General features: G+C 48.3%; 1 protein-coding gene across 8 annotated transcripts in view; it reads right to left on the reverse strand.

The window, feature by feature from the left end:
- RPH3A (rabphilin 3A) overlaps positions 1-22,984 on the reverse strand; it is a 253,672-nt gene that overhangs the window by 42,087 nt on the left and 188,601 nt on the right. For 6 of the 8 annotated variants that reach the window (XM_032431456.1, XM_032431451.1, XM_032431455.1 and 3 more), the window contains 2 exons: positions 21,429-21,440; positions 10,468-10,614 (listed from right to left, as the gene is read on the reverse strand). In XM_032431456.1, coding sequence (XP_032287347.1) covers positions 10,468-10,614; positions 21,429-21,440 — 159 coding nt within the window. Of the gene's footprint in view, positions 1-10,467; positions 10,615-19,775; positions 19,812-21,428; positions 21,441-22,984 lie in introns of those variants that run through there. The other 2 variants (XM_032431458.1, XM_032431452.1) reach the window with 2 other exon arrangements.

The following is a 22,984-nucleotide window of genomic DNA, read 5'->3' on the forward strand; positions in this document are numbered from 1 at the left end:
TTTACTCCATGACATCTCCCATTTCCCAGGATGCTCCCAGAAGCACCAGAAAGGGTACATCTCCTCCTCTGGGCCTCAGCGGACAACCCCCCTGGAGGTGGCGGGAAGTGGATTCCCAACTTGGCCTGACCTTGCTATCCAAATGGAAGCAGATGTGCTACTCATTCATTCAAATATTTATGGAGCACTTGCCATGTGCCAAGTAGACAATGAGGACCCAACAGGGAGTAAAACAGGTGAGTCCCTGCCTGCGTGGAGCTGGTATTGCAGAGAGGGCTCGGGCATTACTGAATTCATCACATAGATCATCATAATCACGCTCATAGTAAGTTCTCTGAAGGACAAGTATAGGCAGCCAGGAGAATGCAGAAGAGAGGGACAGGAACCGTCAAGAAGGGGCCTCCGAGGAAGTGACCAATGAGTTGAGACCTGAGGATAAAGAGGAGCTGACCCAGTAAAGAGGGTGAGGAAAAGCACTTGGAAGAAGAGGGAATAGTATGTGCAAAGGCCCTGAGACATGCTCAGCATGGCTCGTGCGCTGGGTGGAGGGAGATGAGGCTGGAGGGGTGGGCAGGGTCCACTCCATTCTGGGTCTTGATGGGATAGCATCAAGAGGCTTTAGGTAGAGGAGGCTCCATGTCCCCCGTTTTGAGACAACACGTGGACATAAGAATGGAGCTCTTGAGATGCTCAGAGCAGTGAGAGTTTCAGATGCTGCAATGGGTCCAGGCAGAATGAGGCAGGTAAGTCCCCAGACTTTGTCTACACATGGAGCTGGACCAGGTCTCTGGAAACTATAGGATTGTCCCCGGTGGGTCTAAGTCAGTACTGCTAAGAGTACAGTAGCAGAAGGGCCTTGAAATCCCATTGCCCAATAGCAGGCTCCGGGAAGCTGCCCCATGTCTTAGTTTCATGTTGCTACTGTAACAAATCACTGCAACCTTAACAGCTTAAAACAACATATATTTATTACCTTAACAGTTCTGGAGACCAGATGTCTGACACGGGTTTCACTGGGCTAAAGTCAAGGTGCTGGGAGGGCTGTATTCTTTCTGGAGGCTCCAGGGGCAAATCCATTCCCTTGGCCTTTCCCAGTTTCTAGAAGCTGCCTGTAGTCCTTGGCTCATGACCCTTCCTCCATCTTCAAAGCCAGCAGCGCAGCATTTTCCAATCTTGCTGTGACTCTGACCTTCCTGCCTCCCTCTTATAGGGACCCATGTGATTACATTGGGTCCACTGGATAATCACCCCATCTTAAGATTCTTAACTTAATCCCATATGCAAAGTCCCTTTTGCCATGGAAGGTAACAGATCCTCAGGTTTCCAGGGATTAAGATGTGGACATCTTGGGGAGCGGAGGAGGGCATTATTCTGCCTACCACACCCACATTCCTGCTCCATTTGCCACCCAGGTCTTATTTCCACCTGATTCACGTCTGAATCAGACTTCTGCCCTGCTCTCCAGAGCAAGGATTGGGCAATATCTGTCTGCCTCGCTGTGGATGACAGACAAGCCAAACTTTGGACTCTGCAGGATCCCAATCACCTTCTCCCGGTGCTCATGCTCAACCCCAGGAAAATGCAGACTCCCTCCACACAGGTAGACACACACAGAGGCATGCACACACTTTCAGAATTTAGAAACAGGCAGTGATGCAAGGCTTGGGGTGCCAATTCTGGGGTGAGCTTGCCTGGGTCCATATTTGGCTTTGCCACTTCCTAGCTCTGGGACCCCAAGAAAGTTACTTAACCTTTCTGAGCCTCTGTTTTTCATCTGTAAACTAGGGAAAACAAAGTCCTTACCTCCTAGGGTTGTTGCAAAAATAAAATAAGAGCGTGTATAAAATGCCCGGAACATGATAACTACTCAGTAATGGTTGCTGCTAATTATTTCTTCTGGATATCGTGGCTTTTATAACGCCCTGTACTCACACTTTTTCTATCAGAATGCTATCATCTGCCCATGAAATCTGCCTTTTGAAAAGCCTTCGAAGGGGCTGCAATGACTAGAAATGGACACGGATGGCACGTATCCACCCAGGTGAACACATACGTCCACGGGCACGCCCCTAGAGCACAGGTCCACACGCACCTGTGAGCACACCCGTGCGCGCTCACACACCCATGTGGGATCACACCTACAGGTGGAACGCGCCTTCCCACGCACGGCTCACAGAAAGCCTAGCCCCATTTCGCTACCTTCTGCAGACAAGGACAGAAACCACATCGAGGACTGACACCGCCTGTTCCTAAAGCTCGGGCTCCCTCAAAAAGTGCAAACTGGCCTCAGAAATACTCAGGCAACCGCCTCTGAGCTGTCAACCATGTATTGCAGCAGCGTCTCGATGAATGTTGGGGAGAAGGCTGATGGATGCACAGTTACGCCGGGAAGTAGGCTGCAGAGCCGAGGCGCCCTGCCTGTGAGGCATGATGGCTTTGCGGGCGATTCCTCCGTCTGTGAGGGAAATGGCAAAAAGCCGGGGCTGCGCCACTGATGGGATGGGGCCGGAGGGGCTGCCTTCAGAGCAGCGGTGGGTGGTGATTACCCACGATTCATAAAAACAGCGCGAAGTGGGAGAGTGGATGTCATGTTGTCTCTCTGGCTCTCCCTCTGTTTTGTCTCTCTCTCTCTCTCTCTGAAACACACACACCATCAATTCCAGATCGTGAGGCTTTTCCCCTCACCCTAATAGCCCAGTGGGGGGGATATTACCCTAAACTTAGCGTTTTCTTAAGTAAGTATCAGATCGTCGGCTGTGAACGGGGACACAGCTGCTCTGACGAAGGCTGGCCCGAGGCTCCATGGCCAAGGTCTCTCAGAAGCCTGTCCTGAAACGACTGAGCTGCTCTGTCACAGCGCCGTTCAGCGGGCATGCGGGATGCGAGCATTTCAGACTCATTAATTCTCATTGTTGTTTATTGCTGTCGACACCTGGGAAGCTGTAGATCCTAATTTCTCTCCTTGATGGATGGGTGAATGGGATTCCTGCCCAGGCCTCAGCTCTTTGGGGGGGGGGGGGTCACCTCGGCTCAGAGCTGGAGACAAGGGAGCCAAGAGAGAAAGACTGCTGGAGGGTACAGCGGAGTTAAGGTAGTCAGTCAATGCCAGGCAAGGTGCTGGGTCCTTATAAACCCTGGAATAGTCAGGGTTACCAGGTGCTGTGCTAAGTACTCCATATGCATTGTTTCTTTTTTTTTTTTTTTAAGATTTATTTATTTATTTGAGGAGGTGGAGAGGCAGAGGGAGAGGGACAGAAAGTCCCAAGCAGACTCCTCACCAAGTGCAGAGCCTGACGCGGGGCTCGAGCCCATGACCCCAAGATCACGACCACAAGCCGAAACCAAGAGTCAGATACCGAACTGACTGCGCCATCCAGGAGCCCCACATGCATTCTTTTCCTTAGGCCGTCTACAACCTGTGAGAGCAGTTCCATGATTCACCCCCATTTTACAGATGGGGAACCGAGGCACACAGAGCCCGCGAGGGGCAGAGATGACCCTGGAGGCTAGGTCTAGCTGCCCAGATGTTGTAAAAGAATGAAGTCTTTGTTTCACTGTAGTGCTTATGGATGGAGCTCTTCCTATCCCCTCCCCCGGCGGGGGAGGGGACAAGGGTCGTTGCGGTGGAGAGACATGAACTGCCCCACTGAAGGAAGAAGTGTGTGAGACAGAACCAGTTAGCCTGAGTGAAGATCCAAGACACCCTGTCAATTCTTGACTTCCTTAAATCCCTCAACTCATCTGTCAATTCCTTCCCTCCCTGCACCCCAGAAGGCAATAGGATAAAGTGGAGAGACAGAGTCAAGTTCAAAAGTCAGGTTTGGCCATGTAAAGGCTGTGTGCCCCTGGGCAAGTGTCTGAACCTCACTGAGCTTCAGTTTTCTCAGCTGTATGGCAGGGAGAACAGTCTGTCTCTCAATGAGGACATTAAGGAAATGAAAGGAAATATAACATATTTGGAAGTCCCTACCACACTGCTTGGCAATAAATACTTGCTTTTCTACAGAACAGCAGAGTTAGACTCTAGCCCTGGAGCCAGACTGCCTGGGGTTGTAATCCCACTTCTATCGCTTATTAACCGCATGACTGTGGGCAAGTTGCTTAATCTCTCTGCGCCTCAGGTCCCTCATATGTAAAATGGGAATGATAATAATGTGGCCTCATGCATAGGGTTGTTATGAAAATTACATAAAGGAATCTACATAAAGCTTCGAGCACAGTGCGGGCACGTGGAGCTTCATAAGAGGGCACTACTGTTTTATTTCCCTAGAAGTTGGGCGTGGTACCAGGAAAATTCTCAAGTCTGTTTCTTCCTTCTAGACAGCAGGGCTAGAAAAGCGGTTCTCAGCAGGGCGTGTGTGGCAATGGCTGGAGGCATCTGGGGTTGTCCTAGCTGGATGGGGGGTTACTAGAGGCATCTAGGGGGCAGAGGCCAGGAATGTTGCTAAAAAAAAAAACTCCTACGATGCACAGGACAGTACACACCACAAAGAATGATCTGTCCCCAAATGCATGTAGTATGAAGGCTGAAAAACCCCAGGCTGGAGGGACTTGGAGACCCCATGGTCCAAATCCCCTTTTTACAGATAAGGTCTAGGAAGCAGTGAGGTCAAAGTGATTCAATGAGAGGCTTAGGGTTTAGGATTCATTCAGCACGAATTATCCCTCCAACACGTATTCATCTCTTCTCTGTTTTATGCCAGACACTGGGCTACTTAAGGAATTAAGAAGACTTCCATGTTCATCTTACAAAAACAGGTTGCATAAAGTATTATTGCAAGAGGACATTAGAAATCTAATTCCTGGGGACACTGAGGTACTACTACTCAGTGATTCTTAACATAGGACGGTTCAGAGTCCCCCCCCCCCAAGTCTGGTGAAATCTATTAATATTTCTTCTCAAAAAATACACAAGACACATGCACAAATGCTTCCAAACCCCTGAATCCTATTTATAGAACACTTAGGACTCCAGGTTAAAAAAAAAAAAAAGAAGGCAGCAGTGGGGGGTGGGCTTCCTTTTGAAAGAGGAGAGTATGATCTGGCTTACTGTCAATGTGTCAACCTAATTCAATGTAGCAAAGTTATGCATCTTATTACTCACTTCTCCCTCTGTCCACATTTTGGAAAAATTCTGTGCCACAAACATAGGAGATGATGGAACTGAGATGGGGAGGTGACAGAATCTGTTGGATGTCTCTCTGCCTTCCTCCTCCATCACATCATCTGGACACCAAGGTTAATGACAAATCCTAATTACTTTTCGGGGCCCATCTGTTTAGGGCAAATGACCTCAAATGGAAGCCACCCAGTTGCCTATCCCTTGGCACAGGCAGGATATGCGAGCTAACGCCTTTGAGAGGCTCTGGACAGAAAGAAATATAAGGATGCAGAGGGACCTACCAGTGGGTAAAAACCAAACAAAAACCACAAACAGATTTTCCTAGGCAAATGTTTCACTGCAGAGTTAATACATTCAAAAGTCCGGTGGACACCCTATGGGTGTCTGTCCAACTCACAAAGGTCCTTCTCACACTCGGCAGCCACGCTGGTGTGGCCTGGCAGCCCTGGCCACAGCTGACTGGATGAGGTGGGTGCTCAGGGTGAGCTGGCCCAATCAGATTTCCTTCCCTAGGAATCTGGAATTAGGACTAAGAAGAGCTATAAAATCCAGGCAGGTATGGCACGGGCATATTTTCTAACATGTCAGATGTGAAGAAAAACTTTCCTGAGGCCAGGCTGTGTTCCTGCCCTTGGGTCCCTTGAGATATCTCCCCATCCTTATATTAAACTCGCCTTTTTGCATAAGGTGGTAGAGTCTCCAAAGATGGCCGCCATTAATGCCTTCCTTCCCTGGGGGTCTAAGTCGCTCTTCCATAAGGAGAAGGGACGTATTTTCCCTCTCAAAGAGACGTGGAGGGGCGATGCCCTGCCAGTTCCAGACCCAGATGCTAAGAATCCTGGCAACCTCCATCTTTGCTCTCTTGGGGTCTGGCTGCCATGTAAAGCTCAGGCCAGATGACTGAAAAAGCAGAGATCCCACGGAGACAGTGGGCCACAAAGAGAGCGCTGAAGCACAGACATGGGAGCTGAGCTTTCGTGGCCCTTGCAGGGCAGCCCAGCCACCAGCTGAATGCAGCTGAGCGAGTGACCCCACCCCACACCACATGGAGCAGAAAACCCACCCAGCAGAGCCCTGCCCGAATTCTCAACCCACAGGATCATGAAAAATCAGAACTGTTGTTGCTTTGAGTCACTAAGTTTTGGGTGGTTGTTATATAGCAATAGATGACTCAAGCAATCTCCCTGGAATTCATTCCCTTTCCTGCAAAGAGCAGTCAGGGCATGAAAAATAAACCCCACTATCCCACTTAGCACCTCAGTAAGGGACATGGGGGCAACAGGAGGCTGTTTAATGAGTTTCCCTGCTGGTCATCATCTCTCCCTCCAGGGATGCTGAAGAGAGCAGAGCTGGGTTGTGGGCTGAGTGGCGAGGCAAGGTTTAGACACCCCCCCCCCCCACTCCACAGGACAAAAGCAAAGAGGCTTCTGGGAGAGAAGCAGCTCTTGTCTGCTGCTTGCCTGGGGTTCCCTGGGGTGGCTAGCTCTAGCCACAGTGCCCCAGGGAGGGAGCGCCTCCTGGGAGGCCTGAGGGCGATTCTTCCCCAGATCTGTCAGAGCCTTGGGAGCACGCAGACCAGTACTGGCAGCTTTGGAGGTACAAACAGGTGAACAAGAACTGGAAGAAACCACTAGACCAGCACCCAACAGGCTCCAGCTTCCAGTCCCACAGTGTCCACCCTCCACACCTGAGCTTTTAAGATTTCCATGTTCTTCAGAGTCTAAGAATTTGGGGCCAAGGCTTCAGGAAAGACACCTAAGAATTAAAAGCAAAATTCTGAAGGTCAGCCAGACAGGAATGTGTATCTTGGCTCTATGTGACCTTGGGCAAGTGATCTTGGGCCAATCACCTCTCTGAGCCTGTTTCCTCACCTGCAAAAGGAGGACAATAATAGTACCTACTTGACAAGGTTGAGAGGAGCAGTTAACGAGTTAATCCACAGGAAGTTTTAGATTCAGTGCTTGGCACATAGTAAGTGCTCAATAAATGGTACCTAGTATGAGGATGATCTTTTATGATGTTTATTAATGATGATCTCCCACCAGTCCCAGATGGCTTTCCCTCAGTTAATAGGAAAGAAGATTCCACATCACAGAGCTGGTGTAAACCTGGAAGGGTTCTCAGGTACATCTGCAATTTTAACCATTAGAAGGAGCTCATTAGCTCTGAGAGGGCCAGCCAACAGCATGGTACGGGGTCCTCCATCAGACACACCCAACTACTATAGAGTCTGAGCAGGAAGGACCCTGAGAATCAGCCTGACCTGCCTCATTAGATGGGGGGAGGGGGACTGAGGCCCCAAAGGCTCATTGACTGAGAACCCTGGGTTCTGAAGTGGAAGCCCCGATGGCACCCCGTTTTCAGCCTTGCTTCGCGTCTGATGTGTCATCTTGCTTTCCTCTGACTCCGCTCTGATCCCTTCCCAGGGAAGCATGGAGAGAACAGGAATGAGGGCAGGTTTGAGATCATAAGACACAAATCACGCTGGCTTTGCCTCCGGGAATGCTACCAGCAAGCACTAGCTGCTGGCAAGAGCCACAGCCACAATCCCGCGGGGCTGTCCTCCCCCACTCCGCCAGAAGGCACACCATCTCAGCGAAGGGACACTCTGTCTTCAAGGGCTTGGCCCCAGCCTCCCTGGAAGCCCCTCAAATTCCCTTTAGGGAAGCCAGGGCTGCTGGAATTCCAGGGCTTGCCAAACAGGAGTCTCGGGGAAATATTCTAGAATAGAGGCCTTGGCCAATGTCAAAAACTGAGCTTCCTTAGCAAAGTCATCTTTAAAGGACTGCCACTCTTTATGGAGCGTGTGCTCTGTGCCAGGCACTACGATAACCCTTTGCACCCTAATTAAACACTCACCAAGAGTTAGGTGCTAATGTGGTCCCCATTTTACAGATGAGGAAACTGAGGCACGGAGAGGTTAAAGTGGCTTACCTAAGGTCACACAGAGGGGACATGGTAGAGCTGGAATCTGAACCCAAGTATCTCTGACTCTGGGGCTCCAGGAATTAACCACCGTGCTATTCTACCACATCCTCAAGTTAGCTGGGGTGATATGATAAGACATGGAGGACAAGGCAGGGAACCCAACTATCTTGCTCTAGAAGGCTCAAGCTGGAATCTGCTCAGCCCACAGTGACCTCCATAACTTTACCCCCAGAGGCAGCCTGCCTGCCACGTTTGTACAACATGGCTGGCTCCCCAGGCACAGCTGATTGGATGAGAGACAGCCCCTGACACAAGCCAGCCAATCAGAGCACCTTCCCTGGGAATCGGGACCCTCTCGGCCACAGGCACTTCTTTAGAAATTTGGGGCCACATGGTCTGCCACGTTCACTCACTCATTGATCAAATATTTTACTGCACCCCTACTATGTACTAGGCTCTAAGAATTTACTAGTGAACAAAGTGGGCAAAAAAATATCTGCCCTCGAACCATGAGAGACGATGGACTCTGAAAAACAAACTGAGGGTTCTAGAGGGGAGGGGGGTAGGAGGATGGGTTAGCCTGGTGATGGGTATTGAGGAGGGCACGTTCTGCATGGAGCACTGGGTGTTATGCACAAACAATGAATCATGGAACACTACATCTAAAACTAATGATGTAATGTATGGGGATTAACATAACAATAAAAAAATTTTAAAAAAAGAAAAGAAAAGAAATGATGTGCAAAGAATGATAAGCAAACATAAAAAAAAAATATATATATATCTACCCTCAGTAATCTTACAATCTAACAGGGAGATATACAATAGTCAAACTAATTATGTAAAATATAAAATATGTTACCCAGTGGTAAGTGCTATGGCAGAAAAAGGCTGAGAGGAGTCTTGCTTTTAAGTGTTTACCCTTATTACCCATATCTCTCACTTCAAAAGGCTGAGGCCCATTGTTGGGTGAAGTGAACACACACACACACACACACACACACACACAGACCTCCTGCCTGGACAACTCCCCACTCTGGTTTATCTTTTAAAAAGTAAAATAAGAATGCAACCCCATAAGCATGCCCCTGGAGACTTATCCCTTCAGCTACCTCCGGAGTAAGCAGATGGAGGGTGTGGAGCATGACGCTGACCCTGGCTGTGACAGGTGTCTGTCGTCTGTCAGCAGCACTCCCCATCCCACCCCGAGTAAAATGATCTACAGAGGCTCAGACCAAAGGCACCAACTTCCACTTTCCATCCAAGACCCTCGTTTGCTCCTAGCTGAGTATGTGGGTGGAGAGATAAACGGGCGCCTCGGTGCCCACATCAGTTGTAGGCAATTGGCAAAGGCGACCCCTGGCAGAAGGGCCTGGGGAGGGGGCTGCGGAGGAGGAGGTCCATTTGAGATCTTGGTCTGGGAGGACCCTCTGGGGGCCTGGCGATCTGACAGCCAGTTTTCCAGCTGTGCCAAGAGCCCCCCATACACCCGTACCCTCCCTTGGTCCCCCCTCCTCTCCCTACCCCCCCAGTCGCCCCCAATTCACCCACTCCTCCCTTTGCAAGACCACCCACATACTGCCCCCTCCCTCTCTAGCCTTGGCCTCGCTCATTGATTTTGTCACTCTCTGACACACGTCACACAGCCTCCTTATATCCCTTGCTTCTTTCTCATACACATTCAAAAAAGCTCTGCCCTCCAAACTCTACTTTTTCCCTTCTTCTTACCATTTATGAAAATGAAGTGTCACCAGGGTCTGGGAAGTGTACGTGCCTCACTCCACCTACTGCTTGCAACAGTCTTGTGACATAGACTGTCGTGTCCCCTGCTCGACTAGCGAGCGAACAGGGGCTCAGAGAGGTGAAGCATCATGCCCAGGACCCACAGTGGGCAAGTGGGGAGCTGTGATGGAGCCCCCCGTTCTTCAGAGTCCAGACCCACCCAGTTAACCTCTGCCACCTCCCTCTCATGCTGTCTCCCTCTTTCAGGATCCGTTTCTGCCATTCTCTCATATAAATTCATGGCAAATGTGCTATTTGACATACTGTCCCTAGACATTCTCCTCCTCACCTCTCCCTCAGCTGTATATTCTGGTCTACAGTGTCTCTAGAACATATTTCTACACAGCTGAGATTGGCCCAGATGCCCTGTGCTCACAACCACGGGCCCCCAGGCTCCAATGCACTGCCCTCTCAGAGCTCCCCCTCTGTAAGGCACCCCCAGCCACCAAGCCCCCTCCCAAGCCAGTCACCAGCCCATTCTGTCTCCTCCTTCCTGAGCTCTCCCACCTCGTGCCCCAAGGATTCCAGCCCTGCCGGTTGGGGGGGGGGGGGGTAGTGGCAACCCCCCAGGGGCAGTCTGCCACCCCCCCAGCACACCCCTGAGCACCAGATGGATGGGAAGTGTGGGGCCTCACCCGATTCGCTCCTGTTCCATCTCTTCCATCTTCTCAGCTCGAGCGATCACTCTGTTGATGATTTCCTTCTCCTCATCTGTCAGCTCTTCCTGCTTCCTCTGTCTGTCGGGCTGACCGCCGGGATGGACGGACCAGCCTGCCTGGAGCCTAAAAGGTAATACAGGGAGGCGTGAGGCTGCAGAGATGCCCAGCAGGAAGCAGACAGTGGTGATTAGGCTCTGGTCCCTGGGGTCTGGTATACCTCAGTTCATATCCCCGCAGGGAAACTCACCAGCTGGGACATGAGCCTCAGTTTGCTCATCTGTACAATGGGACACTTTCTTCCCTCATAGGATTCTGATGAGTTTATTTCCACTAAGCACTTAGCACATGGTAGACACTCTATGAGCAGCATTTGTAGGATGCTCATGAGAACCTGGAGAGTAAGGGTGTTCTCAGGAGAAGAATCCAGAACAGAAGACTCTAGAGCTGGAGCAGAAACAATTCTGGGAGGGTGGTCGGAAGCCCTGGGTCCCAGGTTGACCCAGCTCCTGCCTGGCACGGATGTTCTGTTTGGGCCACAAATGATTTCTTCTATAAATTGGAACTAATTGCCAACTGGTTTACAAAAAGCTCTTCATTTCACATCAACATCCAGATTTCCAGCCTCAAAAGCTCCCGTAGCTTTTGCATTCCATCCTGCACTTTCCTTGGCCTTTCTTTTCTTTTCTTTTTTTGAAAGCCAACATTGACATAGCACCCACTGGGTGCCCACATGACCTCATGTCATCCTCACACGGTCCCTACAAATATGGAGAAATGAGACCACTTGCCCAAAGTCACATGGCTGGAAAGTGGTAGAGGTGGAATTCGGAGCTGGGCAGGCGGCTCACTTAACCTCCACAATATGGAGGGAACCCAAGCCCTGCCCACACAGCCCCAGTCGGGGCAAGCAGATCAAAGGCTGCTGGGTGGAGAGTTGACGCTGTGGTCTATGGCAAATTATTATCATCTCCGCTAATGAGATGGTTCACGCCCCATGGCACTGAGGTGCACCCCCTGAGGGGAGCGCAAGGTTAAACACCACTAGAAATGCTTGTCCCTGCTAGGGAAGAAAATCAGTAAGTAAGAATCCTCCGGAGCCAGCACCCCATCAGCTGCCAACCTCTATTATTTCCACTGCTCTAATCACATCAGCAGGCATGAAATTGCCTTTTGACACTCGAAGTTGGAAATTAAAAGCCCCATCTTCCTCCCTCCCCCTGGCTTCTCTTCCATTCTCCCACCCTTAGCTGGTTTGTTCTGAAAAGCGGAGAGGGAAGAGTCCGAAAGCGAAGAGAAACAGTTGTCTGGGAGCAGGCCTTACTCTGAGAAAGGAAAGGAAGGTGTGGCCTGGGGAAATTCCTCATGGAAACACATCTTGTCCTGCAGCAAGGGCCTCTGGGGATGAGCAACTGCAAAAAGCGCTCAGACCATGCTGCTCAAACCCTCCAATGACTTCTCACTGATTTAGAACAACGCCCAGAACTACATAGCGGTAGTGGGTACGTGACATTGTGAATATGATAACTGAATCGTACACTTTTAAATGGTTAATGTTATGTTAATGTGAATTCTACCTTCATAAAATAAAACCTGCTCTAAAAGATTTTGCCCATCTGCAAAATCCTACCCGATCTATCCTTAACCTGCCTCTCCATCCTTATGGCCTCTTGCTTTCCCTTATCCCTACAGTCAGCTGCACTGGCCTCTCTGCTCAGTCCTCAACACTGTCTTGCCTCAGGGCCTTTGCACCTGCTGTTCCCCCTACCAGGAAAACTTATTTCCACAGATCTTTCCAGGGCCGTCTCCTTCTCATTATTCAGGTCTCGGCTCAAACAGCAGCTTCTTGGAGAGGCCTTCCTTGATCTCCCACTGCCCAGATTTACTTTTCTCACGGCACCCATCACTAACTGAAATTATCTTTGGAAAAATTTTTGTTGTTTACCTGGTTAGTGCATCTCTCCACCCGTGCCCCCCCCGCCCCCACGACAATGTTGGTTCCAGGAGGGCAGAGGCCTTGTCTGAGTCTAGGCCACTACTGTCAGTTGTATTTAGAACAGTGTCTGAGAGTAAGCACAGAAAGATTTTGAATAAGACACGGTCCCTTGTGGCCCAAAGGTGTGTTAAATGTCTAATCAAAAGTGTGACCCAATTATGCTAAATGAAGTAAGTCAATCAGAGAAAGACAAGTATCATATGATCTCAATGATATGAGGAATTTGAGAAACAAGACAGAGGATCATAGGGGAAGGGAGGGAAAAATGAAACAAGACGAAACCAGAGAGGGAGACAAACTGTAAGAGACTCTTAATCTCAGGAAACAAACTGAGGGTTGCTGGAGTGGAGGGGGGTGGGAGGGATGGGGTGGCTGGGGTGATGGACACTGGGGAGGGTATGGGCTATGGTGAGCACTGTGAATTGTGTAAGACTGATGAATCACAGAGCTGTACCCCTGAAACAAATAATATATTATATGTTAATTAAAAAAAAAAAGTTGGTGAAATCCAGGGGAAAAAAAAAGTGTGACCCATAGGGAGACCCAAGCAGTGGAACCTGGTCAGTCTACGGGACCAAGGACAGCTCCCTGGGGAAGTGACATCCATGTGAAGACCCCGACAAGGGTCTACTGTGATGCCGGCCAACCTTACATTTGAGACCGTTTGTTTGCATAGGCACCTTCTCGGACCCCAGGAAGGGCATTAGCACTGGCTGAGTGATTGAAAAATTTGCAAAAGCAAGATATTGTTGTTATCTTAAAGAGGGCCCCCTAACTTATATAAGCTTCGGGCCCCGCAGCAGAGCTAGGGCCCCTGCAGAGACCCCAGAGGGGTCCGAAATCCGTGAGGGGATGACAGAGGAAGAGACCAGGCCTGGAGGAGGGAATAAATGGTCTTTGCAAAGGCCTGGAGTTGAGAAAGGTGGCAGAATGCCCGAGGAGGTGAAGGTCCATGTGGCAGCCAGCCTGCAAGATGGTCCCCTAAGACCCCTGCCTCCTGGTATTCACACTGACTCCCGGCTGGTCCTGTGTGTGACCGACAAAATACAGTGGAAGTGGCAGTGCATGACTTCCAAGGCTGGGTCGTAAGAGTCATGCAGCTTCCACTTTGGTGTCTTGGGTCATTCGCCCCGAGGGAAGCCAGGCGCCATGTCATGAGGACGTGCAAACATCCCGGTGGAGAAGTCCACGTGCAGGGGATCGGGGGCCCCCCAGCAACAGCCAGAGTCAACTTGACTGCTACACAATGCTCCAGCCCCCAGCAAGCCCTGGGATGCCTGCCGCCCAGTGGGCATGTGACTACAGCTGCATGAGGAACCCAGTCCAGCCACCCTCAAATGCCCACCAACAGAAACTGTGAGATGTGACAAGTGGTTTCTGCTGTCTTGAACCACTAGGTTGGAAGTGATTTGGTCTGCAGCGTTAGATAACTGGAAACACTTGGCTGGAGGATAGAAACAGAGTGGCATAAAGACCCACCTACACTGTCAGTATACAATTTCTGTTGCTGCATAATGAGTTGTTACAAACTTAGGGGCTTAAAACAACACACATGTATTATTTCACAGTTTCCGTGTCCTTCCAGGCCTGGCTAAGCTGGGTCCTCTGCTTGGCATCTCACGAGGCTGCAATCAGGTGTTGGCTAGGCTGTGTTCTCATGTGGGGGCTTGACTGGGGAAAAGTCTGTTTCCAGGCAAATTCGGGTTGTTGGCAGAATTCATTTCCTTGCAGCTGCCTAAAGTGAGGGCTTGGCTTTTTGTTAGCTGTTGTCAAGAGGCCACCCCCAGGTCCTGGAGGCAATCTGCAATTCCTAACTAGGTGGGCTTCTCCAACTTCATCCTGTGGGCTGCTTGCTTCATCAAGTATTCCGGGTGAATCTAGCTCCTGTCAACTGAGAGTATCTTATATAACAATGTAATCATGAGAGTGACATCAGGTCCCTTTGCTATATTCTATAGGTTAGAAACAGGTCCCACATCCCAGGTCCCCACACTCAAGATGAGGGGATTACACAATGTCGTGAACACCAGGAGATGGAGACCACTGTCTGTCTGCCTTGCTTGAATGCTCCCCACAATGGAGACCTCACTCTCTTATAAGGAGCCTGTGATGTTCTGTTAAAAAGATCTTCCTTACGGTGTGCTAATATCCCTTAGTCTGCTGTTTCTTCTCATTATTTTTAAAAGATACACTGGACTCTAGCATAATGAAGACCATTCATCCTTCCCAAAGAGCCTTAGTTACAACCTGATTCAGCCACCTCCCCAGGTCCCTCTGGCTTCGCATGGAAATGGCTGTCTCAACTGCCCCTATTCTTCCCTCCTTTGTCCCTATTTTCTTCCTTCCTCCTCTTCTGATCCCTCTCTGCTTATTTCTTGCCTTTACAAAGCAGCTCAGTGACCAAAACAGAGCACAGGTGAGATGTTGGGCCATGTACCCAGCGGAGACCCCTTCCAGGCCATGTTCCCGCAGCTCACAATCTGCTCATGGACAGGGTCAGCCAGGGGCCAGACATGAAGTCAACACCTCTCACCCCAACACACAACTCGTTGGGGTCCATGTGCATAGGAAACGGGTGCTGCTGGACATGCATGGCTCCAGAAACATAAGCAGGGATGGGGTTCTCTGACAGGGCCTGCCTGAGATAACTGCCTCCATCTGCAGACAAGCAGAAGGTCTGCTGGGGGCTGCCAGCATCTCTCCAAACCCTTTCCCCATTCTCGGCTCCAAAACATGCAGCTGACAAACAGCTCATCAGTGTTTGAAAATGTCACCGATTGGTCTCAGTGGGGACTCGCAAGCCTCCTGTGGATTTTCATGTTTTAATTCCAAAAGCAAACAGAGGGAAATGAGATGGTGTTTCAAACCAAAGCCTTTGCTCTCAAGGGGGAGGTTGGGTCTGTCTGGGTCTCCCCATGATATGCTGGGGAGCACTGTGAGCATGGGACTCTCGAGAATGCTCCTATGACAGGACGGTGGCTCCCTTGCCTGGGCCTCTGGTATAGGATTGCAGCTCCACATCCTTAAGACCAGAGTCCAGTGTTGGGAACTCATCAAAGACCAAAGTTGGAGACCAAAGTACTGCTTCCTTGAACAAGTTACTCACAGCTTTGTACCCAAGCCAGAAAACATCCAGAGGGCCGCTTCAGGCCAATGTGAGCCCTCCTTGACCCTGACCAGGCAGAGTTCAAGATTGTAATCCTGGGTCTGCTGCGTATAAGCAGGTGTATACTGGGGCTCTGCACTGCTCTGAATATCAGTTTCTGGATCTATTAAATGGGAATAATTTCATTTCTGTTTCCTGCTGGGACCCTGAGAGGCCACTCTGGACCCTCCAAGGCTGCATGAGGAGAGACCTGGCTCACTGGCTGGGACAGGTGAGAGTGAAGAGCCTAGCCTGTCTCCACTCTTATCCACATACTTAAGACAATGCTTCCTGGAGAAATATTGAAGGATTCCTGCCTCCTATTCCCCACAAACTGTTCTCGGCAGTTCCCTAGAGGGATCTCAAGGGCTGCAGGGCAGTGGGGAAGAGAGGGACAGAGTAGGCAGTTAACCAGGCCCTCCATCCTCACTCAGCTGGGTTCTCAACACTAGCAAAGCAGGATCCCAGTTAAAAAAAAAAAAATTTTTTTTAAAGAACTTAATATTTAATAAAAGCATGAAATATGATTTATTGCATTGATGACCTCAATAGTTCACCCTCCCAAGTATCCATGCTCTTTGCCATGTGAATTTGAACTCGCTCTCACCAAAGAGTTAGTCTATTTCCCTACCCGTGAATCCTTCCCAGACTTACGACTTGCTCCAGCCAATAAAATGCAGAGTAGTGATGTTGTACCCCTCCTGAGGCTTAGCCTGCAAAAGTCTCATGCATTTCTGCTTCCTCTCTTACACCTCTGCCATGAGCACGAAGACAAGCCCAGGACAGCATGCTGGAGGATGAGAAGCATGTGGAGCAGAGCTGAGCCATTCCAGCTATGGCCGTCCTAGATCAGTCAACCCTTTGATGCATAAGCAAGCCCAGGCAAGACCAGCAGGGCCACCAGCCAAGCCCAGAACCCTGGGAATAAATAACTTTGGTTCTATGCCACTGGGTTTTAAGATGGTTTGTTACACAGCCAAAGCTAACCGATACACTATCCGCTATGGCAACCACACACAAAGGTGAGGCCTGTTAGAGTCTCTACATTTATTTTACGGTTCAGTATTACTTGAAATGACAAGTTGCATAAACTTCACTATCATATGTTGAATGCTTTCAGCCACTAAAGGTCTTTATCCAGCTCTCCTCTTATCTGTCTTATATATTTAGCTTCTGAATTAAGTTTATTCAAAGAAAGAGTTTCGCTGCTGACAAAAAGTTTAAAGATCACCGCAGCTGACCTGCTCATTTCCCAGCTGACTGATGCTCTGAAGAGACCAGGGAATTGCTAAGCAACACGTGTGAGTCAGAGACTCAAGAAACTGGCATCCTGGCCATGCCTCATTGGCCACCTGAACATACCTGCTCAGGTGCATCTGGGGAGTGTCAGAAGGAGCCCTCCCACCACAGCCAGTAGCCACAGCCACAGCCCCCAAGGCAGAATGAAATCCATCCTGCCTCCTGATGGCAGCACCTCACAGGTGTTGCTCCCTAAAATACTGCAAAGGCCAGACTCCTGCCTCCCTTTGGCCTCCCACCTCGATTCTTCATTTCACGCACACAATAGTCACATAATAAATACCCACCAGATGTCTCTATTAATAAATTATAATTCCCAAAAGGAGTGGGATGATGGAAGTGCTGTCGGGGCATGAAAGCTCTGAAGCATTAAATAGCAGCGGTGTACAGAAAATTAATCCTTTTTCTTTCCTTTCTTCTTCTCCACCCCCCTTCCCCCCAGGATGCCAACAGAGGCAGGTGTCAGCAGGAAGTCTCTTTACAGCTCAGTGAATGAGGTTTTAATGAATCTGGGAGGAAAGGATGGGGAAGGAGAGGCTGCTACACCACAAAATGGTTTAATATGCCCTGCTGGCACAAAGACCCTTTTGGATGAAATTTACCTCTACCAAACCAAAGGGGGTGCAGAAGGGATGCTGTGGCCCCCCTACCCCCTTAGAATGTGAAGGAAATCTCAGGGGGCCTGCTAATCTTTTAAGTCAGACTGAGTTCTACTCACTTCCTCTAAATTTCCATGCTACTCTCCTATTTGGACTTTGCACCTGCTATTCCCCTACCTGGAACTCCTCTGTCTCTTCCCCATCTTGCTCCTCCATCGCGTGGTCTCAGTTTACACGTCACTTCTTCCAGGAACTCTCCCACCATGACCGCCAAGTCTGGGCTGGGTGCCTCTCCTTGTGTTCCCACAGCCCACTGTGATTCTGCTATTATAGCTCCTTGCACATTTGTGTATTTGCTGCTGACTGGATGTTTATTTGTTTGTAGACCCCACTAGATACATACTCATACCCTGGCTATCCCTGTATCCCTGGGGCTTAGCACAGTGTTTTAAGGGAGGAGGGAAGAGGTGAAGGAAGGAGGGAAAGAGAATGAACATACACCCTTTCGACTTTCAGCCCTCAAGGAGCCTCCAAGAGCCTTGGCACCCTCTGGAGTCGTGAACTTCTCTCTTGAGATGTTCATATTTATGATCTGACAATGTCTCAGCATCTTTCCCTGGATGTCTGAATAATATACTCACAATATTCACAAAAAGCTGATCTTGTCTGGCCAGAGTCTTATCAGCCAACAACAGGGATTGCAGAACATTCAAATAGTCTTTAGTGATCAGCTTGTCCAAAGCCCCCAATTGACAGATAGGGAGGGAGGGTCAGAGTCGGGGAAAGAATTTCCCCAAATCACCTGGTTAAGTGTTTATCAGCATTAAGAAAGCCTTTAAGGATTCTGGGCCTGATGATGTGGTCACTTGGGTCCAAAAAAGCTGAAATTATGCAAGTGCTATATATATATATACAGGTTCCATATGTTATATATATATATACACACACACACACACACACACACACATATAAATATATATTACAAGGTATATATAACATATATACATAACATATGTGTGTGTGTGTGTACATATGTGTATGTGTAAACACACAACGTACATATATACAAAGGTAAGGCAAGGTTGTAATGCTACTCTCCATGCTACTCTCACTTTCCCAGGCTGGTCTTGCCTGGGCTTGCTTATGCATCAAAGGGTTGACTGATCTAGGACGGCCATGGCTGGAATGGCTCAGCTCTGCTCCACATGCTTCTCATCCTCCAGCATGCTGTCCTGGGCTTGTCTTCGTGCTCATGGCAGAGGTGTAAGAGAGGAAGCAGGAGAGTGAAAGGAAAGTGAGAAGCATACTCACACATGCTTCTCACTTTGCTTGGTGCTTTACAGTTTACAAAGCTTTCCTGTGCATCTCATTCGATCCTACCACCACCCGCAGAGGGAGGAAGGACAGGGTTATCAGATGTATTTTACAAAGGAGGGAGCCGGGACTCAAGGAGGTGAAGGGCGTGGCTCCAGGCCACGTTGAAACTGAGTACCACAGCAGGACTCAGTCCTGGGTTTTCTGATGGCAGGCCTAGTATTCTGCTGCTGGCTTTGTGATAACTTCCCCATCTTAGGGGAGGGTAAAAACGGCCTTCCAGAGCTTCTCAATGTGCACACACAACCAAAGCTTGGTCTGCTTTGCAGCCTGACTGTTCATTTATTGGACCCAGCATTCAATCTGTCATGCATATTGAGGAAATGAATCCAATTTAAAACAGAAACACTGTAAGCAAAGATAGGACCTCTGCGTCAAAGGCACTTCGCTGGGAAACGAGACTGACCTCCCATGAGGTGACAGGGACCATATGTATGGCACGTAACTTTCCACAGGCTCTGTTCTGTTCCTCATCACCTTTTATTAATGACAGCAGTTATGTGAGCTAACACTGTCTTTATCTGAGAACACTGTTCCCAGGCAAATGCTGCAGAAGTAGGCACAGAGTGGTCCATAAATTCGCTGGAATCCCCCAGACTTCCAGCTCTACTACAAAGCTGTCATCATCAAGACAGTATGGTACTGGCACAAAAACAGACACATAGATCAATGGAACAGAATAGAGAGCCCAGAAATGGACCCTCAACTCTATGGTCAACTAATCTTTGACAAAGCAGGAAAGAATGTCCAATGGAAAAAAGACAGTCTCTTCAACAAATGGTGTTGGGAAAATTGGACAGCCACATGCAGAAGAATGAAACTGGACCATTTCCTTACACCACACACAAAAATAGACTCCAAATGGTCGAAAGACCTCAATGTGAGACAGGAGTCCATCAAAATCCTAAAGGAGAACACAGGCAGCAACCTCTTCGACCTCAGCCGCAGCAACTTCTTCCTAGAAACATCGCCAAAGGCAAGGGAAGCAAGGGCAAAAATGAACTATTGGGACTTCATCAAGATAAAAAGCTTTTGCAAAGCAAAGGAAACAGTCAACAAAACCAAAAGACAACTGACAGAATGGGAGAAGATATTTGCAAATGACATATCAGATAAAGGGCTAGTATCCAAAATCTATAAAGAACTCATCAAACTCAACACCAAAAGAACAAAGAATCCAATCAAGAAATGGGCAGAAGACATGAACAGACATTTTTCCAAAGAAGACATCCAAATGGCCAACAGACACATGAAAAAGTGTTCAATATCGCTCGGCATCAGGGAAATCCAAATCAAAACCTCAATGAGATACCACCTCACACCAGTCAGAATGGTTAAAATTAACAAGTCAGGAAATGACAGATGTTGGCGGGGATGCGGAGAAAGGGGAACCCTCCTACACTGTTGGTGGGAATGCAAGCTGGTGCAGCCACTCTGGAAAACAGTATGGAGGTTCCTCAAAAAGTTGAAAATAGAGCTACCATATGATCCAGCAATTGCACTACTGGGTATTTACCCCAAAGATACAAATGTAGGGACCCGAAAGGCTACGTGCACCCCGATGTTTATAGCAGCAATGTCCACAATAGCCAAACTGTGGAAAGAGCCACGATGTCCATCAACAGATGAATGGATAAAGAAGATGTGGTATATATATACAATGGAATATTATGCAGCCATCAAAAGGAATAAGATCTTGCCATTTGCAACGACGTGGATGGAACTGGAGGGTATTATGCTGAGCGAAATAAGTCAAACAGAGAAAGACATGTATCATATGACCTCACTGATATGAGGAATTCTTAATCTCAGGAAACAAACTGAGGGTTGCTGGAGTGGGGGGTGGGGTGGGAGGGATGGGGTGACTGGGTGATGGACACTGGGGAGGGTATGTGTTCTGGTAAGCGCTGTGAATTGTGCAGGACTGTTGAATCTCAGATCTGTACCTCTGAAACAAATAATGCAATATATGTTAAGAAAGAAAAAAAGAAGAAGAATGTAGCAGGAGGGGAAGAATGAAGGGGGGGAAATCGGAGGGGGAGAAGAACCATGAGAGACGATGGACTCTGAAAAACAAACTGAGGGTTCTAGAGGGGAGGGGGTTGGGAGGATGGGTTAGCCTGGTGATGGGTATTGAGGAGGGCACGTTCTGCATGGAGCACTGGGTGTTATGCACAAACAATGAATCATGGAACACTATATCTAAAACTAATGATGTAATGTATGGGGATTAACATAACAATAAAAAAATTAAAAAAAAAAAAATTCGCTGGAATCCCACAGATTACTAACAAGGATGAAACTGAGAGCTCTCCTAAGGAATGCATTCCATCCTTTTACCAAGATCATTTTTTGAAACTTCATAATTTTTTTTTCCTCAGGAAACTTGGGTTTGTTTGTTTGTTTTTTTAGATATGCAAAACTTGCTAATTCCTTTTTTAACCAGCTCTCTTTAGGGGCAAAAGCTAATTTGATCAGAAAAGAGAAAATTCAGTTTGTAGAAAAATTAAAGTATCAAAATACTCACTGTTCTTTATCACTGAAGGAAGGCAAAGAAAGGAGAGAAAGAGAAAATAAAGTTAGGAAAAAAAATCTCCTAACGATGCCAACACTGGATGCAACAACCACAGAGTGTAAATTGCAATGACCTACTTCTGGTATGATTACCAACCCCCCCCAGTCATTATCATCTCATTTCGGCACATCCGAAAAAGGCTGCTGCAACGTAGGGTTGTAAAATCCTCAGCTTTGATTAAAATGACCAATCAGTTCAGCTTATTAATTAACTGAGCTGATCATTGATGTATGTGAACAATGGATTTTCGGTACCAAAGAGAAATCACCTAATGGCAGCATGGCTAGCCTCATCCTGGGGGAGGAGGAGCACACTGAGGGAGGGCCATGAGCCCCAAACAAGTCAGCGGATCATTCACTTGCAGTCCCCCACTTTGGTAAAGCAAGTTGTTCCAGAAAGGGGAACTGGATCTCCATGTACTAGGTGAGCAATCACAGCCATGTCATGGCCTCCCTTTGGGCCTCAGTTTCCACCCCCGACCTCTGGTACTCTCTGGCTTGCAGACTTGAAAGCCATGGAGAAATATCAACTCTCAGGCACCAGGATTTCTCCCCACATATTCCCAACACAGGGAGCACCCTCCCCAAGGAAGAAGCAAATTGCTTCCCGGCTTTCAAACGCAATCACAATGACGGTGTTTCAAACACCATCATTAGATTCAAGGACGCTGAGAGAGGAAGGTATTTGAAAATCACGAAAGCATCTGAAAATCACAAAAATAGTAAATGTCTCTGGCTAGCCGGCAGTTAATTAGGAGAAAAGCATTAGAGGCGTCTACGGGAGCTCCAGCAGATGAGCCAGCATGTGTGATGACTGTAATTCACCCATTAGCATTTATTTGAAAAATAATTTTAATATCTGACAGAAACGCAGGAGCAATCAAGGCAGCTGGATGTGCGCAGAATGCAAGATGTTTCGTAGGAGCCCGGCAGCACTTTAATGAAACTGCGTCCAGACTGTTTGAATAATTCTAATTTAATTGTAGGGCAAATTGTTTGGCTTCATATTGACTAAAGTAAACTCTGATGGATGGTATTTTAATTAATTGACATTTCTTAAATAAAATAAATATTTTACCCCCATCCACCCTTCAGGCAACTGTTTATCTTACAGAGACACAATTTTTGGCTGATGGAATACTCTCTGCAAAGTAAGTTTGGCTCCAAGAGGACACCAGGGGAAGGGCTTGGCAGACTAGAAGTTTCCTCTTGACAAGGAAGCCAACAGGGTTCCCTGGGGTCTTCAAAACTGTAAAATTTGTAGAACTAGAGGTCTTAGAAGGAAGCGGACAGGGGCTTTTGCTTCAGAGAATATGAGTGGACTAAATATTCAGAAAGACCCTTCACCAGTATATAATTAGGTCCTAGATAAATTAGAGCAGATTCTCTTTTTAAAAAGATTTATGTATTTATTTGAGAGAGAGAGCACACACACGAGCAGAAGGGGAAGAGGGAGAGGGAGAGAGATTCCCCAGCAGACTCTGCGCTGAGCACAGAGCCGGACACGGG

Source organism: Phoca vitulina, unplaced genomic scaffold (genome assembly GCF_004348235.1).
Source record: "Phoca vitulina isolate PV1807 unplaced genomic scaffold, GSC_HSeal_1.0 scaffold46, whole genome shotgun sequence".
NCBI lineage: Eukaryota > Metazoa > Chordata > Mammalia > Carnivora > Phocidae > Phoca > Phoca vitulina.